Source organism: Aethalodelphis obliquidens, unplaced genomic scaffold, assembly GCF_003676395.1.
Source record: "Aethalodelphis obliquidens isolate GAN/ISIS:26980383/991018 unplaced genomic scaffold, ASM367639v1 scaffold7, whole genome shotgun sequence".
NCBI lineage: Eukaryota > Metazoa > Chordata > Mammalia > Artiodactyla > Delphinidae > Aethalodelphis > Aethalodelphis obliquidens.
The window spans coordinates 52,451,184-52,467,116 of record NW_020837951.1 but is presented as its reverse complement, the minus strand read 5'-3'; the positions used below and the strand labels follow the sequence as shown (position 1 = coordinate 52,467,116).

Here is a 15,933-nt window from a genome sequence, read left to right as displayed (position 1 = left end):
CCTGAAAATCTGATTCTAAATGTGTATCAACTATTTCAATTTTGAGAATCGAATCTGTATCAAATATTCAACTTCCAGAATCAGACGTGGTAAACTATTTGAGATCAAAATTTTAAAAACATGCGTGAATGTATGAATGTATGTGCATATGCATTTTTCATCACTTTAGTGAAATCTCATAGATAACTAATCAAACATATAAGACTGACAAGTGAAGAGGTATAACAGAAAAGCGCTCTTCAATTTGCAAAAAGATTCATTTCAGGATGACTTTAAATATCAAGGACTACTTCACATTTCCACTTATTTCAGAAAAAAAAAACTACATGAGATTTTTGAAAGAATTTGGTTTATAATTTATAGAAGATTTCAAAAACATCCTACTTAAGGCAAAATCAAACTACAGTTGACACTTGAACATCTGGGGTTAATCTATGTATATCTCACATGTAAATCGTAAATCGGCTGTCCGATTCCACAGTTCCTCCTCACCCATGGAGTCAACCAACTCTGGACCCACGTAGTGCTGTAGTACTTACTATAGAAAAGCATCCACATGAAAGTGGACCCACACAGCTCAAACTGTGTTGTTTAAGGGTCAACTGTATATCTAATGTACGCAATGAAAATAGTATTCCACATGAATAGATAAGATAAACCCATTCTTCCACTTATGAACGTGGGCACACCAAACCAAATTTGTCCATCCCAAGGCAATTTTATGGTAAGGACTGGCACTGGTATTTTGTTCAGTTTTCTAGACTACATAAGAACTATGTCTTTTAATCTATTTCAAATCCATCTGGGGATGAAAATTTAGTATAGAATTACTAAATTCTAAAAAAATACAATCTAAAAAAATACAGCTACCCAAAGATCCCCTGAGAGAAACATAATCAATGCACTCTTTGAACAATGTTGGCAAGTAAAAAGAGATTTTTTTTTTAGCCAATAATTTTCTCAGCCGTTGGTCAGCTCTTACAGGAGCATTTGGAGTGGAGGTTAAGGTCACTCTTTTCCAGTAAAAGTATGACTCAAAGAGCTAAAAACAGCTTTGAGGGCTTATCCTACAAACACACTGAAGTGCTGTGATCCCTGATAAAAAGGCAATAGAGACAAAGGGCTCTGAAGGATGGAGAAAGAAAAGGCAAGGAGTGACCCTTCCAGCTTTGTGTTGTCTCATCTAGCAATTTTGTTCCTGCAAGTGGCCTCTCTGCGGTTCTGCATCTGGCCTACAGAGGGCAGCACTTACAGTACAATCAAGCATGCAGGCTGCACCTCCCGGCAGAAACCAGGGAAGCATTGGATGGCCAAGCCTTCAGGTCCCCTCTAGCAACTGCTTTTTAGACACTCGTTTGGATGTTTCACAGGCTTTTTGTGCTTGGGGTGTAACAAAGCAGCTAATTCATTCATTTTAATTCACCCCAGCCCAAGAAATTCTTTAAAGAACAAAGAGGTTCTTCCCAAGCCTTGCAAGACACAAGATCACTGATTTCACAGACTTGGCTTTCTGGGATACCTCATTTTCCTCTTCGTGCTCCAGTATGGCTTGCAGGAATGCCCTCCGCTCGTGGCTTGAAGACTTCTGATCAAACATGCCTGCCTGGATCACTTTCTGATCCACGTTCAGCTTGTACTTGGCGGCTGCGAGGATCTTTTCCTCCACACTGTTCACGGTGCAGAGTCTCAGCACGCGGACCTCGTTCTGCTGGCCGATGCGGTGAGCGCGGTCTTGTGCCTGCAGGTCCTGTTTGAGAAAACCACGTGTTTGAGGGCCACTGTGCCTGGATTAGCCTAGCAGACAGGTCACCCACCCAAGAGGGAACTATGGAAGCGTTCTTTAACCCACCTTCACTAATGCAAGATTCTGCTTACACTTTCAAAATATACAAGCTACCTTCTTCAGAAAAATTCAAGGTCATTCCTAGTTGAGGGAGACTGGGTTCAAATTAGCCAACTGAAATACACCTCAGGTTTTGAAATCCAGGTCTCAAGATGTGTTTGTGTGTGTGTGTGTGTGTGTGTGTGTGTGTGTGTTTAATCTGTCCCTAGGTTCACTATCAGATTTGTCCCTAACTAAAAAAAAAAATTAAATAAATAAAAATAAATTTGGTGTCAGAATTATGACTTGGATATTAACTAAAACTAACCCTAAGTTGCAAGGTTAAAGGAAGGCGTTAAAGGTGATTTTTAAGACATCGCTGAATTATACACACATACATTATACACATAAACACACACTGTTCATACAATGATTACCCATGTAGCAAATTTCCTGGGATCTAATTCCATCAAAGGCTCAATCTTTAGTTCGGGGAATGAAAAGATTGCTAGCGGAGTAGTAAACTGGACAACTTTGGGGGCATAGAAATTTAGCACTATGTATCAAAAGTGTTGAAACTGGGTATGGCCCCTGACTCAGAAATTTCAATTCTTGGGAAGGTATCCTACGGGAATAATCATGGATATGCACAAAGACTTACAGTAAGGATGTACCTCTCAGCATTATATATCATTTATAATGTTTTTTTAAAAAAGCAGAATTAAATAAACATTCAACAATAACAGATTGGTTAAATAAATTACAGTTTTTTACTCTATGTATATACAACATAGTACATTAACAATTATACTCTCATTTAGAAAACTTAATGATACATCATAAAGCTATAATAACTGAAAACTACAAGTTATATATGAGTATGTACATTATGATCTTATGTGCATACATTTATCTGTACCAAGAAAAGGCAGGAAGGACAAATACCAAGAAGCTAATAATGTTTATATCTGCAGGTATTAAGATTATAGGTGTTATTAAATTTTCTTCATTTTACTTTCATGTGGTTTGGCAATTTTTTTCTGCTTTGAATGTATATTACTCTTATAATAAAAAAATAAGGTTTTAATGAAATCTTTAAATAAAAACCGTCATAAAGCTATGAAGCAGAGTTACCTAATCTTAAGGCTATGCCATGAAAACTTCTTGGTACATCACTTTTGTTCATTCTGGTCCAGGTGATGATCTCTCCAATGCTAATTAGCTGTTTCCATGCGTCCCCCATTAGACCCGTGTACATCTTTAGGGCAAAGGTCTGTCCCCTGCATCCTGCATCCCTGGCACCCTCTTTTGCACAGAGCTGATACCCTGCTACAGCTGTAAGACCATCGTCTTGACCAGATGAGTTTCTTGGTCACCTAGACAGCACAAGGAGACAACAGGCCGAAGTCTGCCCAGGATACCTGTCTTTGCTGCAGGGACCTTTACAATTAAATGACTAATTGGGCAAAAGGTTTTCCTCAGAAGATATTTGAAGAAGTGACTATAAATATGGGAGAGCTGAACCATGAATACAGCTGGGACTCATCCAAATTAGATTATTTTCCGAAGAGGAGAAAGTGAGGTGGGTCATTAAAATCCAAAGTGGGGGGCGGGGGCGGCGTGGAAACCCTAAACGTCATTTTCTGTTGGAGCCCTGAGCTCAGTTATCTCTCTCCACACATCTTCCCCAGAACGGCTGAGCAGCAGCCACGCTGGCAAGTTCTGTGTCATCAACCTCCTGATTATTTCCTAGAAAAGGGGTCACACACTGCTTCCAGAATGGGCCCAGTGGTAAACAGTCCAGGCTATCTTGGCCAAGAGCAAACACTGAGCGACTGTTCTCACCAAGAGGCTGGTAATCGTTTTTCTTTCTTTTGCAATTTACATTTTTATACTTTTAAATGTGAGAACCATGCTTTGCTTTCAGGTGGTCCAAACTCAGGTTGCGGGCCAGACTCAGCCCTGGGTTGCAGTTTGCTGACCCCTGTCCTAGAAGATGCTGATAACCTACAAAACACTAAGGCACAGGTGGCGGCAGAACATGCCAGGTGAGGAAGTAGAGGGCATGGACCATCTACCAACAGGGCAACAAGTTCTTGAACCCCTGGGTGCTTACAGCAATTAGTTTTTTGCTTTTTTTTTGCTGGTGGTGGCAGCAGTGGTGTTTTTTTGGTATGTTTAAGATGATCTATCTAGGGACTTCCCTGGTGGTCCAGTGGTAAAGAATCTGCCTTCCAATGCAGGGGATGCGGGTTTGATCCTTGATCGGGGAAATAAGATCCCACGTGCCGCGGGGCAACTAAGCCTGCGTACCACAACTACTGAGCTCGTGCGCCTCAACGAGAGAGCCTGCGTGCAGCAAACTACAGAGCCCGCGTGCTCTGGACCCCACGTGCCACAACTAGAGGGAGAAAACCCGCACGCCACAACTAGAAAGAAGCCCGTGGGCCACAACGAAAGATCTCGCATGCCTCAACAAAGGATCCCGCAGGCCGCAACGAAGACCCGACACAGCCAAAATAAACAAACAAACAAGCAAACCCAAAAAACAAGACAAAAAAACTTTAATGTAAGATGATCTATCTATTTGAAAAATAGCAAAAATGACGATTTCTAGGCTGAAGAAGTTTACGCAAGGTAAGCCTGTGGGCCCCTAAGCCAAAAATGGGGGGGAGGTATTACGACGAAGAAAGAAGCGTTGTAATCACTGAATGGATTATTCACCAATTCTGAGGTCTCCGTGGTCTGAAAGCCCATCATACTGATTTAGGTGTGATTATAGCTGAAGACAAGAACACAGCCTGAGAAAAGGACCTCCAAAGTAACTGTGTGGTTGACCATTCTGTAATAACAACACAGCTCCAGCTTCATGGGTTAAAATGAATAAAATAAAGTGCCAACCCATGTTTCTCATAACAGTTTGGGAATGAGAGTCCTGATAATCCCGAGGGGTTTTAGTGCTAATCCTACATTCATATGTTCTATCTTTGACTTTAGCAGCGACCTCCAGTTAGCAACTTTAAGGTCTGTATCTTCAATCTGTCAACCTATGTCAAATAAACCCTATTTCATCCATGTGTGTTAATTTTGATTCAACATAATAAAGAATAATTACAGGGGCTTCCCTGGTGGCGCAGTGGTTGAGAGTCCGCCTGCCGATGCAGGGGACGTGGGTTCGTGCCCTGGTCCGGGAAGATCCCACATGCCGCGGAGCGGCTGGGCCCGTGAGCCATGGCCGCTGAGCCTGCGCGTCCGGAGCCTGTGCTCCGCAGTGGGAGAGGCTGCGACAGTGAGAGGCCCGCGTACCGCAAAAAAAAAAAAAAAAAAAAAGGGGCGGGCAAAAAAAAAAAAAAAAAAAGAGGCTGGCATAGAGTGGGGATCCAATAAATGTTAGCTGTTTTATGTTGTTTTTATCTTGTAACATTTTTTTTTTTTTTTTTGTGGTACGCGGGCCTCTCACTGTCGCGGCCTCTCCCGTTGCGGAGCACAGGCTCCGGACGCGCAGGCTCAGCGGCCATGGCTCACGGGCCCAGCCGCTCCGCGGCATGTGGGATCTTCCCGGACCGCGGCACGAACCCACGTCCCCTGCATCGGCAGGCGGACTCTCAACCACCGCGCCACCAGGGAAGCCCTTGGAACATTTTTGATTTATCCTTAACTAAATATGCTTTGTTCAGCGGCAATCCCAGGAGATGGGGTAGGGGGGTGGGGGGATGGCTTAAAACTAGGCAGAAACTTGAGTCTTTGTCCCCCAAACTTGAACTCTTCAAAGGTACACCAAAGGCGTGTGCAAGAGATCTCAATATCTATGTTCCAAGGGAGATAAGAAAACAGCCATAATAATGTGCTGGGTTATTTTCTCTTTGAGGAAATGGTCCACTCGTTTAGAAATGTGCTCTGCCCCATAAATGTATATGAGGGAGGGAACTGCTAGTCTTTCAGTTCCTCTCCAGAAGGAAGGCCTGGGCACCCAAGTCAGAGACATGCACACCTGATGAGGATTCCAGTCGCTGTCAAAGATGACCACGGTATCAGCTGCCTGGAGATTTAAGCCCAGGCCTCCAGCTCTCGTGCTCAGCAAGAAAATGAAATACTGGGACCCAGGTTCATTGAATTTCTTCAGCAAAGCAGCACGATCTTCAGACTTGGTGGTGCCTGAGGGGATAAGAAAAATAAATTTGACAATTAACTCCTGTCTGAAAATGTCACAGAGTTAGACAAAAAGGCCTACTTCCTCGAGAAACAGACTCAGACTCCTCTTAGTATTGGTGAGGAAATCCCCTAAGGTTTTTGCACTTTTGAAAGGAACTTTGAACATCTTGCAATTAAAAAAAAAAATTAGAGAGATAGTTGAGAGACTTTTCTCTAAATAAGAAGGAATACTCTGTCTACTACTCATTGTTCCAAAATGTTGAAAAGAGTTTAAACATTCTGACTGGGCATCTGTGAAACTGACATATCCTATAACATTCTTATGTCAACCTAAAACTTGGTGGAAACATTTCCTGAATTTTTTTTTTTTTTTTGCGGTACGCGGGCCTCTCACTGTTGTGGCCTCTCCCGCTGCGGAGCACAGGCTCCGGACGCGCAGGCTCAGCGGCCATGGCTCACGGGCCCAGCCGCTCCACAGCATGTGGGATCCTCCCGGACCGGGGCACGAACCCACATCCCCTGCATAGGCAGGCGGACCCTCAACCACCGCGCCACCAGGGAAGCCCCCTCTGAATTTATTTTTATGCTTGAAAACACCAAATAATTTAACACACACACACATGTGCCTAAAAGATTGATTATAATGGCTTAAAGCTACTTTGCCAATAGGCTTTAGAGTGAGGACTTGTTCATGCCCAAGAGAATGGAAACAAAAGTAAATCTATTTCTACTGTATTTTACCATTCAGATGGCTACTGAGCATGATCCGGCTGGTAAAAACATAAAATGTGAATGGAATATTTTTATCCTTGTTAGCAAGACTTGAAGCCAAAATAACTCAAAAAAAAAAAAAAAGGAATCTCTCAGTTGGTTTCTCATGTTGACATTCTGCTCCGCTGAGTTATAAACTATAACCATACAAAGCAGCATGTAATACACCTGGCGATGGCTCGCCCCATGGTATCTGATGAGACTCCGAAACAGTGAATAAGCAGAGAGTATGAAACCCCAGAGAATAGTACTCACTTTTAGGGCACCAAGGTACCCAGACTTGCATCCCAAATCAGCCCCTCAATCACATACAATGTATTTGTAATGTATTTACCTGGCCATTTCATGAACTGCATTGTGGAAAGGAAAAAAACCTACCATATTCCATCTGAATATATTTCACCAGAAAAGTGTAGCTGCAGAGTTCTGAAAAAGGTCTTAGGCTGTTGGGACATATATATGTATGTTACATGATAGTCCCTAACCACCTGTTGTACAAATATTATTTCTACATGGTGTTTTTTTTTTAACGATGAAAATATACTGAAAATTTATTTCAGAGCATTAAAACATCTAAGTGACTCCAGCTAATGGAATCGAGTTACTGTGGAGGTTCAAGTTCCCAAACATGGGGAGATCTGTTTTTCATATTAATAAAAACAGTTAAGTACCCTCCTGAGGAGGGAAAAAGAACATTCCTGAATACAGCAAATGGGGATTAGAAACAAGGGGCTTTGGGAGTCCCCATTCAATGAAGCAATGTTCTTTAGAGCTCATTCTACTTTCCAAATCAGATTTCAAGTTTTGCAACCTGGTCAAATCCTGCAATGATGAATTGTAAGAATTTAGATTTGCGGGGAGGAACGTGAAATGTGTTTTGTTAAACGAGGTTTCAAACACGTGGTGCCCTTTTTCTCTTATTTTCAGAATTGGCTTTCTGAGATCACGATAAAGTATCTGCTCAGGATGTTAATGGAAGACACGTGCTGGTCTATCATGAACCCATTTTGCTACATCATTTGCCCAGGTGCAATGATTTTTTAAAAAAATTACTCACATAGATTACTGGTTCACATATTTACCCTCTGCCTTAAAGTGAAGGAAAAGCCAAAGAAACCAAAAAAAAAAAAAAAAAGCAAACACTTCCAAAATGGGGAAAGACGGAGTTCCCAGAGATAATGGTATAGTCGTCCCTTTGTACCTATGGGCTGTGCATCATCCAGGGATTCAATCAACAGTGGATCAAAAGTACTCCAAATTCCAAATTAAGAATTCCAGAAAGTTCCGGAAAAGCATAATTTGAATTTGCCAAGCACCAGCAACTATTTACATAGCCTTTACATTGCATTAGGTATCATAAGTAATCTAGACATGATTTAAAGTATATGGGAGGATGCGCATAGATTGATTACATGCAAATACTACACTGATTTTTTGGCTTGTTTGTTTGTTTTTTTAATTTTTGGCCATACTGCACGGCATGTGGAATCTTAGTTCCCCGACCAGGGATCAAACCTGCGCCCCCTGCATTGGAAGGCAGAGCCTTAACTATGGGACTGCCGGGGAAGTCCCACTACACTGTTTTATATCAGGGGCTTCAGCAGCTGCAGATTCTGGTATTTGTGGGGTTCCTGGAACCAAGCCCCCACCTTGGATACTGAGGGACGAGGGACCAACTGTGTCTATTTTCTGACATCAGGGTACAAAAACTGTGCATCTATATACTAAGAGGGTAGAAGTTCACTTTTGATCCACTGAACTGAAAAATAATCAGTTAACAATTACATGCATTAAGATATAAATAAAACGAATTAGTGGATACGCCTACTTGGGACGAAATAACACTAAATGAAAAATAAAGCACTGAAAAACAAAAGGGATATCAAAATTATCTGGTCAAAAGAGTTTTTAGGCCCTATGCTAGACACTTCAAGCAAACAGACGGACCATATTGTCTGGTGTGTATTTAAATCATATATGTAGCTTGGAACTTGACACATTATAAAGCCAGGAAAAAATACGATTGAGTCACTTTTCATGCAAAGCTATGGCATTTCTTATTACAAGGTTCAGAATTTGCTGGGTTACCATTTCCATTAGTCAAAGGTTCTCCAAGCCAAGATCTCTGCTGTTCATCAGCAATCTTTGGGACATTGTTCAAGGAGAGTCAAACGACCGTGTCAGGGTTTAGCCCCAGCCAAAGAAATGCTGTTTGTAGGTGGGCACAGGATTTAAAGTGTATCAAGTCCATGTTCTTATAGGCTTTAATGTAGAACATAACCAAGCATACAATTAATAATAAGGGCAACTGTGATGAAAACTGCAGATTTTGCCAGAAGGAACACACTGCCTGGCTTTCATGATTAGTCACTTTAACTTAGTTTCAGCTGCTTTTGGAAAATGTTGTCTTCTGGGATGTAACTTCATCACTTGCTCTCACTCAAAAATCATTTCCGGTGAAAACAAAGACTATAATGGAATCGTAGTTAAATCTATTCATGCAACCATAATCTCTGCAGAAAAAAATCTACTTAACTGTCATCAAATTTTTTTTCCCCCTGAGGTCAAAAATCTGGGACATCAAATTCAGCAATGAAAATCTGAAGTCATTTTAACAACTGGGTTAAGAGGGTGGTACAGCTGGCAGTGTGTGTACCAATTTATCCATGTGTATGTCGACTGTTTGCCATCAATTCTCTCTAACCCCAGAACAAATGGCTGCTGTTTCTTCCAGGTAGAAGCCCATGCAGCCTTCTCGATGGCATCTGTAACACTTATTGGAACTTGTTTACTTGCCTCCTCCAACCTAACGGTAAGGCCTTTGATGGCAGGATCAGTGAGCAGCACATTCTCTTGAAATGGCCTGGTCATTTTCAATCAACCAACTTACAATTTTTGAATTCAGTTCAAAATCAGTCTTCAAATGTCTCTAGGAAAGTAAGCTGCATTTTCAGAGATGGAATAAATCTTGCTGGATTTGCTAAAACTGATTCTAAACTAATTTCGAATCAGAGACATCTAAGTTAGAACATGATGTCACCATTTGCTTCATGTGTAACCTATGACAAGTTAACTCATCTCTCTAAACCTCTGTTTTCACATCTATTAAATGGGATCATATTTGTACCTGGTAAGAAGGGGATAACAGAAGCTTGTTTGTTGAGAAAATTAAATGAATAATGCTCATGAAGTGCTTAGCCTGGCATCCCACATGTAGTAGGTCTTCCATAAACATTAGCTTTTATGACTATTATGATTATAACAATAAGGACAGCAACCAACAGAATATTAAAGACACTCTCTCGGGACTTCCCTGGTGGCGCAGTGGTTAAGAATCCGCCTGCCAATGCAGGGGACACGGGGTTGAGCCCTGCTCCGGGAAGATCCCACATGCCGTGGAGCAACTAAGCCCGTGCACCACAACTACTGAGCCTGCGCTCTAGAGCCCACAAGCCACAACTACTGAAGCCCGGGCGCCTAGAGTCCGAGATTGGCAACAAGAGAAGCCACTGCAATCAGAAGCCTGTGCACCGCAACGAAGAGTAGCCCCCGGTCGCCGCAGCTAGACAAAGCCCGCGCACCGCAACGGAGACCCAACGCAGCCAAAACATTTTTAAAAATTAAATAAAAATAAAGACACTCTCTCAAGCTGGTAAGAATACATTAGAGAGATTTGTTTCAAGGAAATCACTTCTTGCCAGTTTCCCAGACTCGAACATTCCAAGGTCACAGTCCCAAGAGAGCTGAGATTCCAAACGAAATGCCACAGAATAGCAAACGACAGTTCTACAGGACACCTGTGGGGGGTTGTACATCCAGGGAAAATAGAGCTGGCCGCCGCCCCCCTCACTCAAGCAGCAGTGAGAGGGCTTGCCTTTCAAAGGAAGAATGCTGACAGAAGGCTGAACTTACCACTCACAGAGAGGGAGAAACCAATGCATCAGGTCAGAAGATGAGACACAAGGCAGATTTGCCAAAAGACAGACTGTGGTTGACGTAACTGTGTCATGAATTCAGAATTAACATTGACTTAACCATTCCTCTGTTTTCAGTGACTTTAAGGAGGAGAGGCAAAAAGATTTTTAAAAAATCAAGTCTGTCAGAGGTATAATTAATTTAAAAGTTAATAAGGCCCTAAGAGTTACACCATATAGAGAATTCACTTAAAAACTCAAGTAAGAGAACATATGGCAGGTCCGAGGTTGGTAAATATCCAGTCATATCTAATTCACGGCAGAAGGGGGAGAAAATGTTGGATTGAAAATAAAACAACACCTTTTAATGGAACATAAACTTTAAATTTCCCATTTGACGATAACTTGAATATTGCATTGGATAAAAGTTGGTGCTCGTAACACCATGCAGGAATTCAACACCAGCCGGGCTATACATCAGCTCCTATCCCCACTTACTACTCTTTGAAAATGTTACCCCTGCCATGGTATGAAAATCTTGATACCTTTAATCTCTGAAATGCTAGAGCTGCCGCCCCAATCATATAGCAATTTAGGGAGTATCCCTAAATTCCTACTTTCTTCCATTCATATTTTCTGACTAATTTTTTAAGGACATGGTATTTAAATTTCACTCTTAAAATCAGGCCAATACTCTACACAGTTGGCAAAATCCAGGAAACAGGGAAGCCCTATCTCTTAACGTAGCATGTAGATATGTTCTATTTAGAAAAAGAGAGAAGCTTTAACGATAGATATAATCTTAAATGAACTACAACAGTGTCACTGAAGAAAGGAGTCATAGCCTTTATCCGCTTAAAATATGCCTTCACGGAGAGAGCTAAAGGCTTATCAAGATATTCTATATGGTGCACAGGTAACAGACAAGCCTAAGGGCAAGGAGAGTTTTTCAATTTTAGTTTAGTTTGGCTTAGTTTAATTGTGGTACTTATCAGTGATCCTAAGTCCATTGGTATTGGTTTGTACGTGGGATAAACAGCAGCACAAACGATTTCAGCTTATTTTAAGCTGGAGGATGTAAAGATTGCTCTCTAGAGAAGCTGCACCCCACCCTGCTCATTAAATCTTCAAGAATTTTACTGCTCCTTTTGGGGGAGACCGGAATTCGATCTGAGCGCCCACGGTCCCTGCACTCTGGGTTGTGTGGCTTCAGAGCCTAACTCCTTACACACTTACCGTCAAGGCGCAGGTAAAGGAAGTTCCGAAAAGCAAAGTAATCCTCCATGATGGTCATGAGAGACGTCATCTGGCAGAAAAGCAGCACGCGGTGATTAGTCGCTCTCAATTTTGGCAGAATACGATCAAGTAGCTCAAACTTTCCTGAGGCCCGATACAGCTCAGCCCTGAACCCAGAAATGCAAAACGAGAAGACAGTATTACTGCTGTCTTCTTGAAGGAGCCAGTAGCGCTTTGCTTTTCATATAGTGCCTTGTGCATAGTACACACTCAATAAATAACTACAGAATGAATGAATGGATGGATGAATGAGTGAATGAGTACCCACTCCGAAGCAACTGAGACTATTGCATGGAAAAAATAAACTATATTTCTAGAAAACCCATAAAAAGTATATTATATACTCTAGGTATGATGACAGTTTCTAGAAAGAAAAGGAAACCTAATACTTGGACTCTCTCAACTCTCCCTCCCTCTCTCTGTCTTTCCTACACATGCATATATGTATATGTTGTCATTTCCTTAAATCCCTAACTTATTAAGTACATAAAATTACTAATTTAGGGCACTTAAGATTCATTGAAATACTTACTGAGCACCTACTACGTGCCAAGCACACTGCTGGGCATGTGTATGAGCAAAATAGAATCCCTGCCTTCCAAATGGGTAATTAACAACTTGTGATAAGTCCTAAAAAGAAAAATAGCAAGTTGCTATGAGCGCTCATAGCAACATGTGACATCTTCTTTACATTAGAGCAGTGCTTGGCCAAACATCAGCCCCTGGACTGCTGTCTGTTTTTGTAAATAAAGTTTTATTGGAACACAGCCAGGCTCACTCATTTCTGTTTGCCTATGGACCGCTTTCAAGCTACCATGGCAAAGCTGAGCAGGTGCAACAGAGACTTTTTGGCCAGCAAAGGTGCAAACATTTGAGATTTGGCCCTTTGCAGAAAAGAATTTGGCAGCCACTGGTTTAGAACATCAAAGGTGACCCGCTAAAGAGCTAACAGTTTAGCTAAAACCTGAAATAAGCAAAAGGCAGCCAGGTGAAAAAGGTGGGCTTAGGATTGGAGAGGAGGAGATTCCAGGAAGCGGAAAGAGTATGTGCAAAGGCCCTGAGGAGTAAAAGAGCCTGGTGAGTCTAAAGAATTGAAAAAATGGTGTGTGTGGCTTAAGTTGGGGGGCAGAGAGGGATGCTGGGAGATGAGAGCAGAGACGAAGAAGGTGGGAGGGGGGACAGATCCTGTAGGGTTCTATTAGTTTTAGTTTTAAGTGCAACAGAAAGCCAATGATGGGTTTTAAACAGGGGGGTGACGAGATATGACATCTTTTTAAAAGATCACCATGTACACAGTGAAGAATGGATTGGGGAAGGGACACAATCCTGGCTTACACAGAAATTCACATTAAAAAACACGATGATAGAGTGCTGTCAGATAGAGAAGAATGTTAGTGAGTTAGAGTTCTTCTCCTCCACAAGAAACCACTCTCCTCTTTATCAACAGGGATGTGTCATATTATTAAAACTTAGTTGTAGGGGTGATGTTGTTGGGAAAACTCCCCAGTGCATGTGCAGTCTAGTCTATGATACTGAAACGTATCATTGGTAGTTGATTTTATGACACACAGAACAGACATTTTCAAGTGTAAGTCTTCCCAACATCCATCGCCTACTGTGAGACTGTCCTCCAAACACCCCCTGAGGCCATGTTTTCAATATGCAAAACCCTGGCCAACCTGATGGCACCCGGAGTGAACAAAGGACCGAGAGAAAAGGAGAAAAGGAGAGACAAAGGAGAGCAACACAGTCTGCCCTTGGGATCCAAGAATTGACCCCTTTATCCTAATAATAAAAATTTCCCTGGTGCCGCACAAGCAAAACAGAGACTTTCTATTAATGCAACCTTCGGTTTTGTTGTGTGGCAGGCATGCACCTCTTCAATGTCCACTGCTAATGAAAAATTATTTCTTATACAGACCATAGGCTAACCAATTACTGTCAAGCTGTATATACGCATAGCAGATGAGACATTTTCCTCTCATACACGTTAATGTTGAATATCAACTTGAGACTTCCTATGGTAAACTCACTTTGAGCTCAAGCTACACTCTTGGTTATAAGAACCCTTGGAAGCTCTGACAACGTTTTTAGAACACTAGGACACTGTTAAGTCTATTAAAGGAGATCTATGTCCTTTGAATAGCCACTTGCTCAAGGCATGTAGTAATTTACGCCAGTAAAGTAAAAGGGAATGCTGATATCATTTTGGTTAACAACTTCTGTACCCTCTGCTGAGGAGAGAGGAGGGCTGAGGGGGCTGCCAGTTACGTATTTGTGTGATAGGAAACACTTCAGAGGGAAAAGTTAGGGAGGACCAACAAACTATGTTTTGGAAGAAAAAAAAATTAAGATTTACCCATTGATGACCCCATTTGAATAGCCCAGGTGTTCAGCAAAGGATTCCTTTAAAAGAGAGAGAAGAAAATGATTCTCAAAAACGGATCTGTAATTATTAACTTAATGATTATTCTATTAGTGAGGTCATCCTATCTATTTCTAGAGCACAGTTAAATAAGATAATGAATAAGTAAGAAAACACTCGTTATACAATGAACCAGAAACTCAGAGTCTTTGAATTCAGACTATAGTTCTGCCAGAAGCGTACGCCGTAAGTCTGCAAGTCTCTAGACTCTCATACTGAGATGATAGGGCTAGTTCACTCATCAAACAGTGATTAAGCGTTGACTGGCCCAGGGCTGTGGTAGGCAGGTACTGGGAACCCGGAAAAAAATGAAGTAGCTACCCCAAGGAGCTTAGAGTCTAGACTAGAGGAAGAGCTTCGTACAAGCAAATCAGGATTAATATATACACATAAATACACTGTGGAAATAGTTAACAGTAAAAGTAATGATTATTTATGTACTACATACTGTAAATCTTAGTTTGGTGGAATCCTAACATCCCTTCCATACTGTGCTTTTCTGTATTATAAATAAGGCTCTAAATGTATACCACCCCTCAGGTGACCGGCTTCCACTTTTAAAACACAGAACTTAATTACAGAATTCCCTCCTCACTGATTCTGTGGAAGAGATAAGTTGCTGTTCTCCATGTGACTTTCGCATTCCTTCCTTATGGGAAGGGAGACCATCTGTGGGGAGGAGATCACGTCACACCTTCACATTAACCACCAGCTGTCTCCCTTCTCTGCTCCCCTTCCTTCCCAGATCACTGAAGCTTTCCTCCAAGGGGACCAGATCCTCCCTTTGGGCTTTGCTCCCAAACATGCTCATCATTTATGGCAGGCCCAGCCCCTCCGGATGCTGCCCTGCCGGCAAAATTAACGCCAATGGACCTCAGCTAAAAACCCTACCCTGACTCCAAGCCTACCCTTTCGTCTCTACAGGTGCCATTCCTGACTAGAGATTTGGGTCTCATCTGTCTCTCAGATGGTATGTGTTGATAGATGGTGATAAGGTCAGGTATCAGCAGCATTTTAAAAACACTGCTTTCATTTCTCTGGTTTGAAGATCCCCAGGGAGGCAGTGAGCCCAATCCAGAGACCAGGTTTCTAGTATGAAGTAGTATGAACAAAGGGTGTGTAAGCAAACAAAACGAAGACAAAAGCAAAACGCACACACCGTCTCTGGTTCACAAGTGTGATACCTTTGCAAATAACTGTGGGTCTCATTGCCAGGAATGTGCTCCTAAAAGTTTTTTACATTACAAAAATTGCAAATCAAAGTCTCTCTTTCTATTGACTGCTACTTAAAATGTCAATGTGCAGGCAGAGGACATGTTACTTGGACCTAGCTTCTTCGATTGCCCCCTTCCCTCCCCAGGTGCTCCAGATAGAAGCTTGACAACCTCTCCCTTCCTGACACGGCCCAGTGTGTCTCAGAGGTTCATCTTGGTACGATAACCAAAATGAAGTTAAGACTGACACCTAATTTTCATAATTTCTAAGTCCTCAAACTCCTCTATACTTTTACAAAGTAAATATCTTAAAGTTATTTTTAGGAAAAATAAGATAGT

At 41.8% G+C, this 15,933-nt stretch overlaps 1 protein-coding gene across 5 annotated transcripts in view; it reads right to left on the bottom strand.

Moving 5' to 3' along the window:
• SMARCA2 (SWI/SNF related BAF chromatin remodeling complex subunit ATPase 2) overlaps nt 1-15,933 on the bottom strand; it is a 172,896-nt gene that overhangs the window by 72,547 nt on the left and 84,416 nt on the right. For all 5 annotated transcript variants that reach the window (XM_027105759.1, XM_027105760.1, XM_027105758.1 and 2 more), the window contains 4 exons: nt 14,315-14,361; nt 11,896-12,062; nt 5,814-5,977; nt 1,520-1,747 (listed from right to left, as the gene is read on the bottom strand). In XM_027105759.1, the coding sequence (XP_026961560.1) occupies nt 1,520-1,747; nt 5,814-5,977; nt 11,896-12,062; nt 14,315-14,361 (606 nt within the window). The remainder of the gene's footprint in view (nt 1-1,519; nt 1,748-5,813; nt 5,978-11,895; nt 12,063-14,314; nt 14,362-15,933) is intronic.